The 12899-nt window shown below is 43.0% G+C and overlaps 1 protein-coding gene across 1 annotated transcript in view; it reads right to left on the bottom strand.

Annotated features, from left to right (window-relative positions):
* LOC101991217 (TRPM8 channel-associated factor 2-like) overlaps nucleotides 1-12534 on the bottom strand; it is a 21041-nt gene extending 8507 nt beyond the window's left edge. Inside the window, exons 1-3 of the mRNA XM_026787560.1 lie at nucleotides 12449-12534; nucleotides 11061-11141; nucleotides 10233-10916 (exon numbers count right to left, since the gene is read on the bottom strand). Coding sequence (XP_026643361.1) covers nucleotides 10233-10855 — 623 coding nt within the window. The 5' untranslated portion in view covers nucleotides 10856-10916; nucleotides 11061-11141; nucleotides 12449-12534. The remainder of the gene's footprint in view (nucleotides 1-10232; nucleotides 10917-11060; nucleotides 11142-12448) is intronic.
* Between the last annotated feature and the right edge of the window lie 365 nt (nucleotides 12535-12899).

The raw sequence follows: 12899 nt of genomic DNA, 5'->3' as shown, positions 1-12899 counted from the left end.
TATCCTGAGTGAGGTAAGCCAGACCCAAAAAGATGAACATGGGATGTACTCACTCATATTTGGTTTCTAGCCATAAATAAATCAAATACTTTTAAAAGTAAAATTAGTAAGCATGTTTAAGCAATAAGTTAAACACTACTGAAAGGAAGTCTATCCTGTGCCATGTTCCTCCTTAATTCCACGTCACCGCAGAGAAAAGCAAACATGGTGTCTCATTTCATCATCTCATTTTCAAACGGACACAGGAAGTGTAATGTGGGTTCAGGGTTTAGTTTTGTTTTTTTCCCCTTTTAAAGGCTCAAGCCTTACTCTGAGTTACTCCTGACACCAGGCTACAAGAACCGGCAGTAAGACAGGCCACCCTCAGTGTTCCCCACCATCTCCTGACAGGCTTCTGGAACTCTGAGCTGCTGGTGGAGAGCTTTCTGAGGAGTGGTCGTTACAGCTACCTGAAGGTTTGCTTTTTGTGTCCTTGCACACAGCTGCTATGATCCAGGGAGAGGGTCACTCATTGTATTTTGGCAAAGTAACTAGATAACTGTCATAAGCCACACTTTTGGGGTGATTTGGGTGATTTCTGTCATGGTTCAGCCATGATGGGTTCATATGTTCCAGGGCAGGGACATGTGGGTTAGAAACGTTAGGTAGGAGGAACGGAGACATAGAAGAAACACAGAAACAGGATGGTACCAGGAGGGCAACTCAGTGTAGACTGTATACTGAATTCGCCCGTGTTTAATTTTCATATGCTTTTATATCCCAGTACAAAAGGGGCCGGGGAGTAGGCAAAAGACATCTCACAAAAGACAACCAGAACAGTTACTTGCTTCAATATTTGAGACATCATGCCATTACTTCCTAAGTAAATCATTTGATGTTTTGGGAAGGATATGCAGTGAATACACTCTAGACGAAGTGTCCTGTGGGGAGCCACTCCTTATATTAAATTTCTTGTTTTAAGATGAAGGGCCAGGAATAGGTTTGAAAGAGTAAAGTAAGCTCAAACTCTCTGACCTTTAGTCAAGGTGGAACAGTCTCATATCAGTGCTAGAAGAACTCACTGATGCACTAGTTAATATAGTGTCTGATATACAGCAAGCCACTAACATGCTAGTGATTGTTTAATGCATATGAATACACTGAGAAGATCTGATTATTAGGGACTCTGTACCTGATAAACAAGGAATACAATAATGGTTGTTTTTATGGTCTGAATTTCACCCCACCCTAAATCCATATGTTGAAGTGCAGACTGCAGCACCTCAGAATGTGACCTTGACTGAAAATAGCATCATAGTTAGCTAGGTAAGGACCAAACCTTATTCAAGTAGGGTGTCTCAGTATGGTTGGTGTTCTTATAAAGAACGGAGACCAGAACACTGAGCAAGCATCAAGAAGAATACCAAGGGTCAGTGATGTCCCTAAGATGATGCCTCTAGATGTCAAAGGACAGGCCAGGAAAGACGGCCTTCAAAATACATGAATCAGAGAAGGGCACTGTAGAGTCTTTCCCACATGCTCAGGAGGGATTAACCTACAAATATTTTCATCTAAGGTAATACCTCCAAAACCCACGAGATCGTCAATTTCTACTGCTTTAGAAGTGTGCCCTTTGTTACAGCAGCTCTAGCAAAGTAATCCAGTCCTTGGCTAGGTGCAGCATGTACCTTAGCCATCCACAGCATCGTTAGCAGAACCTTCCATGTCCACCTGCTTATGTGCTATTCCCCAGTCACAGTTTTAAGTTTTGCATTACCATTGGTTGTGAATCTTTTTACAGGACCTTGAGCCATTTGTTTCACACAAATTCCTACCTGGTAATGGTCAATGCTTATGGATTATATGAAATACAAAACTCTGAAAGAAGAACCAAGCTGATTACAACCTGAGGTCCTTGGACAAAGGTCTTTCTGCTCCACAGGACTGTGCTGAGGTCAATCAGTACAACAAACAGGTAGTCAGCTGCTCTTGGAGCCAGGAGGGAAGAAACTTTGTGAATTTATGGCCCTACCCTTCCTTTTAGCAGATGAAGCTGGGTGGGTGGTGCAGAAAAGAATCTCCTTGCCTTCGGGACCATACAGCAATGATTTGCAGATAAGGAACCTGTCAGGTTTGGGGAGGGAGGTGCTTTGGCCCAAGACTTCTCAACAGGGAACTTTACAGAAACCTCAACAGCAAGGCTGTAAGAAACAGAACCTAAGCTAGGGATCTTTTCAGAGTTCAGAGTTTAAAGGTGTAGTCAGCCTTTTTCATTGTTTACTGAAACTCAGTCTTGTACTATCTTCCATAATGCAAAGTTCTCTGCAGAGCTAACACTGGAGGCACAGGCCACCCTTTCTCCCGTGATAGCTTTGCCTAAAATGTTTTTCATTAATTTATACAGTTTACAAATACTGTTGAGCTCTGCTTTTTCACACATGGGGCACTTAGGATTGAGGGACTTGGATTTAGTTTCCCTGGTAGGTAGAGAGTTAGGACAGGAGGCATAGCAAAATAAAAAAGATGCTGAAATTACAATATGGCTGGTTTCTTCCTCACCTTCCTAACCAAAGACAAAAGTCCCTCAGTTAAAAAAAAAAATGTGTGGTGGCTTTTGTTCTTATCAGTAGGGGCCCTGCCAAGGGTCTGACTCAACAAGTTCATGTCTGATTGCAATGATAAAAGTGGCACAAGTCCCCAAGTGGCCTCAAGCAGTGGGTGGGAGACCACAAAAGGAGAAGGGGGAAGGGGAGAAAAGAGAAGAGCAGAGAGGCAGAGAGAAAGAGAAGGGGGAGGTGTGAGATCAGGAGAGAAACAGAAAAGAGAAAGCTAAGGCTGAAACCTGAGGGAAAATCTGACTGGGGTGGAGGTGCAGGGCTTGTCTCTTAAAGGGACAGGACAGACCACTACACTGATGTGGAGCTATGGGTAGATCTGCTATTCTGTCTTTTTTTCAAACTGACCAACCACAAGCTAGGGAAGGAAGAACCTTCAAATATTAAAAAAAACAAAAACAAAAAAACAAACCACCCCAGAAGAGGCCTCCCTGCTCTGCTTTGTGAAGGGTTTTTTGCTGTGTATTTCTGTGTATATTTGGCCTTTTCACCCCTTATAAAAGCCTTACTTTACCAGTTGAATCTGTCTGCTGCTATCTTCTATGTTTGAGATTTTGTCTCCTAGAGACTTTTCCTGCCTTTTAATTTTTAACTGACAGGGAAAACAAAACCAATCAAGACCCCAAGGTGGTGACGAAATGAAACATTGGGCAGGACAGATGACATTGAGACCTTGTCCAAGCTGTACATTCTGGTAGACTAGAAACATTAGCAAGTAGTGGTCGGTGGCTAACATGGAGACAGTGCTAGGTGATGTGCCCAGGAGTGGGAAGTATGGTAAAGAGGAAGTCCAAGACACTTCTGGTTGAATAGGGCTGGGAGAGGGCTCTGTCCTCAGGGTGCTCATGTTGAGTTTGTATTAGGAGGATCTGCATCTTAAGAGCTAAGAGATCCATGAGAGAGAAAGCACCTTGAAAGTCAAGTATTGACATATATTGTTTAAATTTTTTTTAATAACCAGGTTTCCAAATACCTTGATACCTTAAATTTTTTAATAAAACAAGACATTTTATGTTGCATGTTATCGTGTTTGCCTTGATAGAGAAAGCCAGACTATTTTAAAGATGTGTCGTGACCATGAAATGATTATAGGGTTCCTTTCCTTCTCCCTCAAAGGACAAAACTATAAAGTTCTGCACATTCAACAAAAGAAATTGATTAAATTGTTATGAAAAATTTTGACATTATATTGTGACTAAAAATTCTCATTCAGGAGATTCTTTTTAAACATCAAATTATTTTTAAACAGAACAGAAAGCAGCAGTGTGTAATGCACGGTGACTGAAGACGCATGTAAGTAAATCCTTTGTGAGCAGCAACACTCAACTGCTTCAGTGTGGCACTGCTATTTTCAGTTGTTTTTTTTTAAAATTATGAAAAGTAGCAGTGTGAAAACTTACATTCATAGAAATCGTCTGTGTTAAGGTCTAAATACCCTTGCCAAGAATGAAGTGTAGAATTTAACAGTCATTTAGCAAACTACATATGAACGAAGTAAGAGATACAGTATACTAGAGAGACAGAATAACAAGAAAATCCATCTGGGGTTGTTTCTTTCTTAGCTTTCAGCACTCAAACACAAGGCATCAATTAGTCAGTCATATGAATGGTGCTTAATGAGGTCAGAAAATTTCCTCATGGGCAAAAGGCCAAGAAAGGTGCAAAACTGGGGTTCAGATCCAGGCCTCTCTGACTCAAACATCATGACTTTAGTTAAGTATCTCAGAAATACTACCAAGAGATTAAGTGAATAGTTACACAGTAACACATCTAAAAATGCATTCTTCATATCAAAGAATAACATTATGGAAGCCAAGAATGAAACACAAAAATTCTAGTAACATAAATAAAGGACAGTGAGCTTATAATTCGTGATCCTAGAGAAGCTAAATTAGAAGGTGAATCCAAAGACAAACATATAGGCATCCTCCTGAATATTAACCTTCATCAGGCAATGAAAGGAGACAGAGACCCACATTGGAGCACTGGACAGAAATCTCAAGGTCCAAATCAGGAGCAGAAGGAGGGGGAGCACGAGCAAGGAACTCAGGACCGCGAGGGGTACACCCACACTCTGAGACAATGGGGATGTTCGTTCGGGAATTCACCAAGGCCAGCTGGCCTGGATCTGAAAAAGCATGGGATAAAACCGGACTTACATAGCAGACAATGAGGACTACTGAGAACTCAAGAACAATGGCAGTGGGTTTTTGATCCTACTGCACATACTGGCTTTGGGGGAGCCTAGGCAGTTTGGATGCTCAACTTACTAAACCTGGATGGAGGTGGGCGGTCCTTGGACTTCCCACAGGTCAGGGAACCCTGATTGCTCTTCAAGCTGATGAGGGAGAAGGACTTGATCGGGGGAGGGAAGTGGGAGGCGGTGGTGGGGAGGAGGCAGAAATCCTTAATGAATAAATAAATTAAAAAAAATAAAATAAAATATATAAAGAAGAAAAAATTCTACTAACATTAATTGATCTTTATGAAATGAACTAAAAAAATAACTTACACCTAAAGTTGCTTGCTAAGGGGAATATATTTTCCTAGGACAACAAAAAAGGAAGTGAGATCTACCGACTGCTGATGATTATGACTTATACCTATGAAAACCACTTTTCAAAGTTTTGTTTTTGCTCTAAAATTATAAAAATAACACCTAATGTCATTTTTATTTTTGAAAGTGTTTGTTAATACATTAGAATTCAATTGATAAAGATTAATTAGTATTTTAATTTTTTGTATTTTTATGGACATATGTAAAATGTAGGCTTATATAAAATATATAGATTTTTATATAAACAGAAATTATAACACATTTTTATATTATTTGGAAACTTGCATCTTCTGCATATCAATGCTGCCAAATATGACTTTGAACTGTCCTAAACAGATAACTTTCTATCCATATCCTTATTAGCTAAAGGTAAAAGTTTAAGTTAGACAGAATCAATTCTAGTGGTCTATCACAAACCATGATCACAATTATAATACTGCTGTGTACTTCAAAATTGCTAAGAGAAAATTGCAAATGTCCTCACTACAAGCAGGGATAAACATGTGAGGTAATGGATATGCCAATTCTTTTGATTTAAGCATCCCATATTTATAATACACACACACACACACACACACACACACATACACACGCACACACATCATGGCTTCATAATGTACTCCAGATATACATACACATAATTAAAAAAATTTAAAAAGAAATCTCAACATAAATTGTGTTAGCCAGCTTTTGGTCATCATGACTAAATCCCTGGAGAAAATAGCTTAAAGGAGGAAAGTTCATTTCAGCTCTTGGTTAGCTCAGGTCATATGGCTCCCTTGTTTTGGGCCTGTGCTGAGGCAGCACATCCAAGCTGGAAAAACACCTTGGAGCAACCCTGCTCATCTCAGGATGGCTGGAAGCAAAGGGTACGACAGAGAAAAAGAAAAAGACAGTGAAGGAGCTACGCCCTTCCAGGGAATGCCTTCAGTGTCCCAGCAGCCCATGTTCTAGTTTCTACCACTCCCCAATAAGGCCAACAAATTATTACTCCATCAGTTGATTGACCTACTTGCAAGGTTAGGGCCCTCATGAGCCAAAAATTCAGGCCTTTGATGCATGCACCTGTAGGGACATTTTAGCCTGACATCAGGTGAAAGGGTGCCGCCTTCACATGATCAAGAAGCATTTTCCTATTGTCAAGGGCTTTAATCAGGAAAAGTTATTTAAAATGTAATTTTAATGTTGTAATTATAGGGAAACTTCTGAGAATTTAACATGTTTATAGTTGAAACAATCACCAGTTATGCACTGCCTGTTTCCACATTTGTTTTTGCATGTTCATATTCCACCTGCACATGTACCAGCTCCATGAATTTGGCATCGTTTTAATAGAACTACATGTCTTAATATTGTCTACTACATTGTGAGTATTTTCTCTCCCCTTGAGGTCTCTGAACACATGGTTTCTAATGGCCACATAATCATCCACTCTATAACTGCAGTATTCACCACAGAATATTAGAGTCCTCTGTTGCAGACAATGTGTCTTTCTGTGTTTCACTTGATAGTGACAGTGTCACTAAGAAATATGTACTGAATATTGCCTCATCCCTTACCTTCTGTTACTGCCCTGTATTTATTCTTTATCTCCACTGGGGATGCTTCTTAATGAGGGCTCTGCATACCAATCTCTGTCTCTGAATAAGCTCCTTAAGAGCCCAGTCTCTAATAGTGGTAAATGGCAGTGCTAACAATATTACACATGCATGCCCCATCAGCCAGCCATTCCAATTCCACGGACATAGTGAGGTCATAAAGATGTATCTATCATGATATTCATTGCAGCCCCTCTATGGGAGTAAAACTACTGGAAAAATAAAAACTCATATTGGAAATTCAAGTCTATCATGAAGGAATTTAAGAATAGATTATATGGTAACTATGCATGGAAACACAATAGATCATTCAGGGTATCTTGGTATTCTGTTTTTAGCCATGCCCAACTTGATAATCCAGCGTACTATTGAGTGGAAAGAGTAAGTGGAGAAAAATGGATAGTGTGCTCCACTGCTTCTCAAAGAAGTAGAAAAATACTGATACATATGTAAATGTCTGCTCATGAGAAATGATGCAGCATTAATTGACTTAAGTGGGGGAGGGGAGGAGGGAATTGCATGTGGGGATAGAATATAGATTTAAACTTTTATTTTTGCACTATAGAACTATTTGGCATAACTCTAAAGAAAACATAACTCTAAACAGGAAAATCAAATCAACAAGTGACCAGACATTTCCAGGTACTCAGTGATATAAGCACAGAAAAAGGAACTATTTTAAAGGGCACCAAAGTTCAGTGACCTAAGTTAATCTATCCCTAGGAAAATATGCTGCAGGGATGAAAGGCACAGGAAATAATCATTGCTATGATTTATTGCTACTAAATATATGTTGCTAGTTGCCTACCTTCTCCCCCCCCCCCACCAATTGCACCCCGTCCCACTTTTCTTTCTTCTTTTTCCACACTGAAAGCAGTCTTTAAGGAACTTCCCCCACACTATTCTCTGTACAGTCAACTTCTTGGGAAACCCTCCCTGCAAAGGGGAATTCTCTATTTCTCCATATCTTTTCTTAGGAAACCAACAAAGCAAACTTGGCAATCTAGCAAATACTCCTGAGAATTCCCATCAGTCAGCAATCCCACAATTATTTTGCTGTTGCTAGTTTTATCATTTGGATTTTGCAACTGTTGGGTGTATATTATGGTAAAGCAAGTAGTTTATCATGTTGGTGTCTTACAAAATGGGAAAAAATAAAAACGGATCTCTAAAGAGATTATGGAGACTAAATAAAATCCCTGTTGTTCTGAATTCAAATAAGAAGCACCAGTGTGAACGCTGATGTAATTATTGCTCCAAAAACAGAGAGATCTTTCTTAGTTTTGATCACTCAGAGGGTCTATAGACAATGGTTTAGTACAAATAAATATGTCCCACAAAAGGAACAGAATCCCATAAAAAATCACTGACACCAGCTCTGAGATAAGAAATGCACATGAATGACCTGAAACCTCACACACCAAACTGTAAGGAAGCCTGGCAATAGTTGTAGAAAGGATTGGTGACATCGCTGTGGTTGTGTTCACAAGAGTTTATGTCTGTGGAGCAATACAGCAGTGCAAATAGAGGGTACCAATATGTGCTATTTGCTCCAAATTCATCTGAAGTGAAACTGTAGATTAAAGGAAAACTCCCTACCCTGAAACCAGAGCCATAAAACAGGCTTACAGAAACCTGCTGACCATGGAATTTGAGAGCCTGGAGCTAGTTAGTGGCAAAGCAGGTGATCTGGTTTATTGCTTATGTGCCTGTATCTGCTAAGGGCCTGCTGAAGCCAGACCCTCCCAACTCTCCAGTATAGACTCTGCTTATGTTTTCCTGGACCTTCCAGTACTGAGTAGCAGGGCTTGGGGGAGTCAACTCCTCAGAGCAATCAAGTCTGCTCTTACCATTTTGAGGTCGAACTGCATGTATTCTTCCCTTTTCCTCTGCTGACCAATTTCTTGCTGTAGATGGTAAGACTGACCAGAAGCTGACCATTCTCAGGGGTGGGCCAGACCTGCCCAGAGGAATAGTTTACTGCCTCTCTAGTTCTGTGAATACTTAAGTTTCATAGAAAACGAAACTTTAAAAAAAAGGAAGCCAGGAAGCTTCAGGTTTAGTAGCAGAGATGGAAAATGTAGGTGGAGATTCCCTTTGTTGAGAGGGAATTCTTTGAGGCCGCTGAGAGAACTAGGTGCTGAGACGTAATGTCAGGAGACAGTTAAGGTGTCAGGTCAATGCTTTGGGGCTCGTGTTTTCTGCTGAAAGAACAAGTGTGACTTGGACGCAGGCACAAGCAATTTAGGGATAAAAAGTCATAGTTGGTCTCCAGTAAAACCCTATGTACAAACACAGGGGCTGGCCTGCAGGTCCGAGCTTTAAATGGGCTACAGAATCAAAGCTTAGGCCAAATCAGATTCGTCTTGGTGTGGGTGTGCCAGGTTAGCCCCTCACCCCCACCCTCTCTGCAGGGAAGGGATCTCAGGCACCTTCCTGGGGTTGAGGGCCCTGGGCACTGCTTCCACTTAGTCACCGCTGACATTCCCTTTCTCCCTTGGGGCAGGATTTTGATTTTTTTCAGAGAAGTCCATTTAAAAATACCCTCTGCCACCTGATTAAGTTTTCATCACTAGAATATAACTAGCGATCCATGCAATTTCCAGGACTGCAATGAAATAGGTTCTTTTCTAAAACAGATAAAAACCCCATGTAGTATGTATGCTCCAGGAAGCATGCCCGGGTACCAGTATCGAGCCTGGAGCCATGCTGCCGTGTTGTAACAAAAGGCAAAAACAGCAAAGGAAATGGGGACAGAGGGAAGCATGGAGCTGGGACATCATGGAGAAACTGCCATAATCCTGGACACCATTTCCTTCAGTCTGTCCTGCTATTTGGACAGAGGTCCAGTCCTGTGTACTTTCTAATATTCTCTCACCAGAACTGTGGGTTTTGTATGTTAAATTTCTTCTGCTAGAAATACCATAGAATTCCAAACAAGCTTGACTGATGTCTTCCCTGAAGAGCCTAACCAGCCTTTCCTCTCCCACTAATTGTTTGTCTCAGGTCACGCCTTTTTCCCTGGGGCTCCTATCAATATCTGATAGAATTCTTATCTATTGCTTTGACCTGCTGATCTTTCCACTGATATGCACGGTAGCTCACAGCCTATCCTGACTTCTGCTACATTCCCATCTGCAGTGGGCTGGGCCAACTGCAGACGTCCATTTAGATACATCAGTGTTTTAGGACTCATTTAGGGCACTGACGAGCAATCTATGTTTCAGGCACTCCATGTGGAGAAACAATGGCAAATAGGGCGAGCTTTTCTCTGAAGTGTGATTGCTTTCCCAGAGAAGGGAGTGGTCAGATGGACTGGCTTTTCTTGTGTCTTGAAGCATTTTCGTGACCATGTTTTTGATTTTCAGCAGTTAGAATAATGAGTAAAAATAATCTCTAGCATTTAAATGGACACTCAAGAGGGGACACCAGCATTATCTACAAAGAGTTAGAATCTACAAGAGGTTGTTGTGGCACACTCACCTGATGTGGAGTGGGATCTTGGGTACCTTCTTAGAGACCTTGAATCTGTCTATATCTCCATAGACATCTGTGAAGTACACACCAGCCACACTTGTCACCTGGTTCCCGGGGAAACTAGAGAGCACATTGTCATGGCCATGTTGACTGGCCCAATACCAGGCCTGGCCCCCAATGAGCAAGCCCCCACCATGCTTCACAAACTGGACCAGCTTCTCAGTCAAACTGTCATTGTAGGCATCAGTGCAGTAAACACCCAGAACCTCTACAGGCTCAGACTGAACCAGTGCCTCTAGACCAGAGTCACCTAGGATGTTTACCAGTGATGCCAAGGAGGAATGCACAGTAATGGGAGCCCCTGGCGAGGGGCAGAGCCAGTTCACTGCATTGACAAGAAATGGGGCCAAGCCAGCATGCAGCAGGTAGCCCTCATGGGATATGACAACCAGGCGGCCTTGGCCATAGGAAGAGGCAGCAATGAGCACCTGGCCTTTGTCATTCACCATCACTGGGAAGGCAGCCTCCCCAATAAGAAGGAGTTCACTAGGAATGGGTTCTTTGGGAAGATCCCAGCTGGTCACTCCATTCATGAGGGTCTCAAAAGCAGCATCAGGATTTGTTGCCATGGTTCTTGCAGATGCTGCAGAGGAAGCAGAGACTCGGGCTGGTCAAAATGGATTGAGGAACCTGTTTTAAAAAAAAAGCAAGCACATTATTACAATTCCAATTTCATGACTCAAATACACAAGAAGAGTAAGGATGATAAATAAGGAGGAATAATAAATAAATAGGCATCAATTTCCAGATGCTATGTGGTGATGAAATACAGACCTGCCAACTGGAAGGCTGCTTTAGACTGACTGACAGGAAAGACCTGGTAAGAATGTGGCCTTGAAGCTGAAACCTGAAATGCTGTGGGAATGGAAAGAACATTTTGGTAAGAGGCACACCAGGGCAGCCATAGAGTCAAGGGCAAAGGCCCGAACAGGACCTGAGGCAGGTTGGAGGTTCAGGTTCCTGAATGTCCTGGTGGATCAAATGCTGGAGCTGACCTAGTGTTTCTTATATTTGGTCAGACAAAAGGGTCACATGACTTGTCAGGCTGTTGCCAATGGCTTCCAGATGATCAAATCTGCCCACTATATGGCCAGTGATCTTTACAAACCTGCTGAAGGCTGTCTGCTAGCAGCTGAGCTTCTACAGTACTCCCTGCGAGTTTCTCCCTTGTTTTACAAATTAGACTACAGAGTACAGGCACAGTGAGCCCGCCTGGAGGGACCCTCTCTTCTTCCTCTTCTCATCTCAGGAGTGCTGCCGTGGATCGTAGCTGGTGCCCCACACAACTCTATCCCCACATCTGAATAGCTCCCCATGAGGGACCTCCTGTTCACTCACATGACTGGTAGGGCAGTCCTTCAATGGCTCTGAGCTGATATCCTAAGGCTGTGATAGCCTAAGTTAGCTTCAGGTATACTGGAGGGAACCATGGACAGTGCCTTAAGGAGGAGCGTTCTGAGAGGGTCCCTGGCAGGGCTGTGCTCTGCAGGCTCAGTTCTAGAGGGTCAAAGCTCACTTTGTTCAGTTCCTCCTTCCTAGTCCCCTCCCCAGGTTATTCTCTTGGATTTTCAGGGTTTTCTTCCCCAAAAAGCCTCCAAGGAGTGGGAAGAACCTGAACAGGTCAGACTCAAGTGCCCCTCTTGTCTCCTTTGTTCTTCCTGTTCTCACGAACTGTCAAGAGCTTAAGTTGTCCGTCTCCTCTCATTATCACAAGCAGGCTGACTAACCCGGTCTGAGCCTGTAGCATGCATTCCACTTTCATTCAGCATGCTTGACTAAGAACTCCAGAGTCCTCGGTTCAGCCACTCCCTGTGGGGTGAAAGTCTGTTATGTTAGCCTTGGCATGTCTGTGTGTGTTTCTTCGCCACAGCCATTCCCACTTTCCATCCCGTTTCACCGCGGTGCAATTTTCAGGAAAGTGAACAGTGGGAAATTCCGATGGATCAGGAACTCCAAGTTCAATGTTAAGTCATCTTAAGTTTGTCTGAAAAGAAAGTTCTCTCACAAAAACCACTTGGGCAATCTGTTCAGAAACGACAGGCCCACCCACCACTCTGTAACTAAATGCGCTTGCACCGCTCCAGTGTAAAGAGCAGAGATGAATCAGTTCTGAGTTAAGCAGAAAATTGTACCAGATACATGAAACGAAAAGAGAAACAGACCTGTGGAAGATACACTGTCGGGAATGGCGTCCGGTAGCCTTCTGACACTTTAGGGGTTCCCTCCAGAGTCGCCCAGGTGCTCGAACATCCAGCCCCACTCTAGAACACGCGAGGACTAAAATACTCACGCGAGGAGGCCGCTGTGCCTGCAGATTGTAGCAGCAGACTGGAGGAGCGCAGTCCGGGTGAAAGGCGGCACGGGGGCGGGACCTCCCGGGGACCGGCCGCGGAGGGCAGGGCTATCACCGAAGCAGATTAGGTTCTCTGGAGAAGTTTCCGAGCTGGGTTCCCTGGGCGGGGCTTCCCTGGGCGGGGCTTCCCCTGGGCGGGGCCGTCTTGTGTCTCCTGGGCGGAGCTTCTCGGGGGCGGATTTTTTTCCAGGAGCCTTGCTACCAGGGGGCAAGGCTGGGTAAGGGTGGGCTGTCCTGCGGGGTGTGCTATCCAGGGAACT

This window comes from Microtus ochrogaster, linkage group LG12 (assembly GCF_000317375.1).
Source record: "Microtus ochrogaster isolate Prairie Vole_2 linkage group LG12, MicOch1.0, whole genome shotgun sequence".
NCBI lineage: Eukaryota > Metazoa > Chordata > Mammalia > Rodentia > Cricetidae > Microtus > Microtus ochrogaster.
This window is presented reverse-complemented; position numbering and strand designations above follow the sequence as displayed.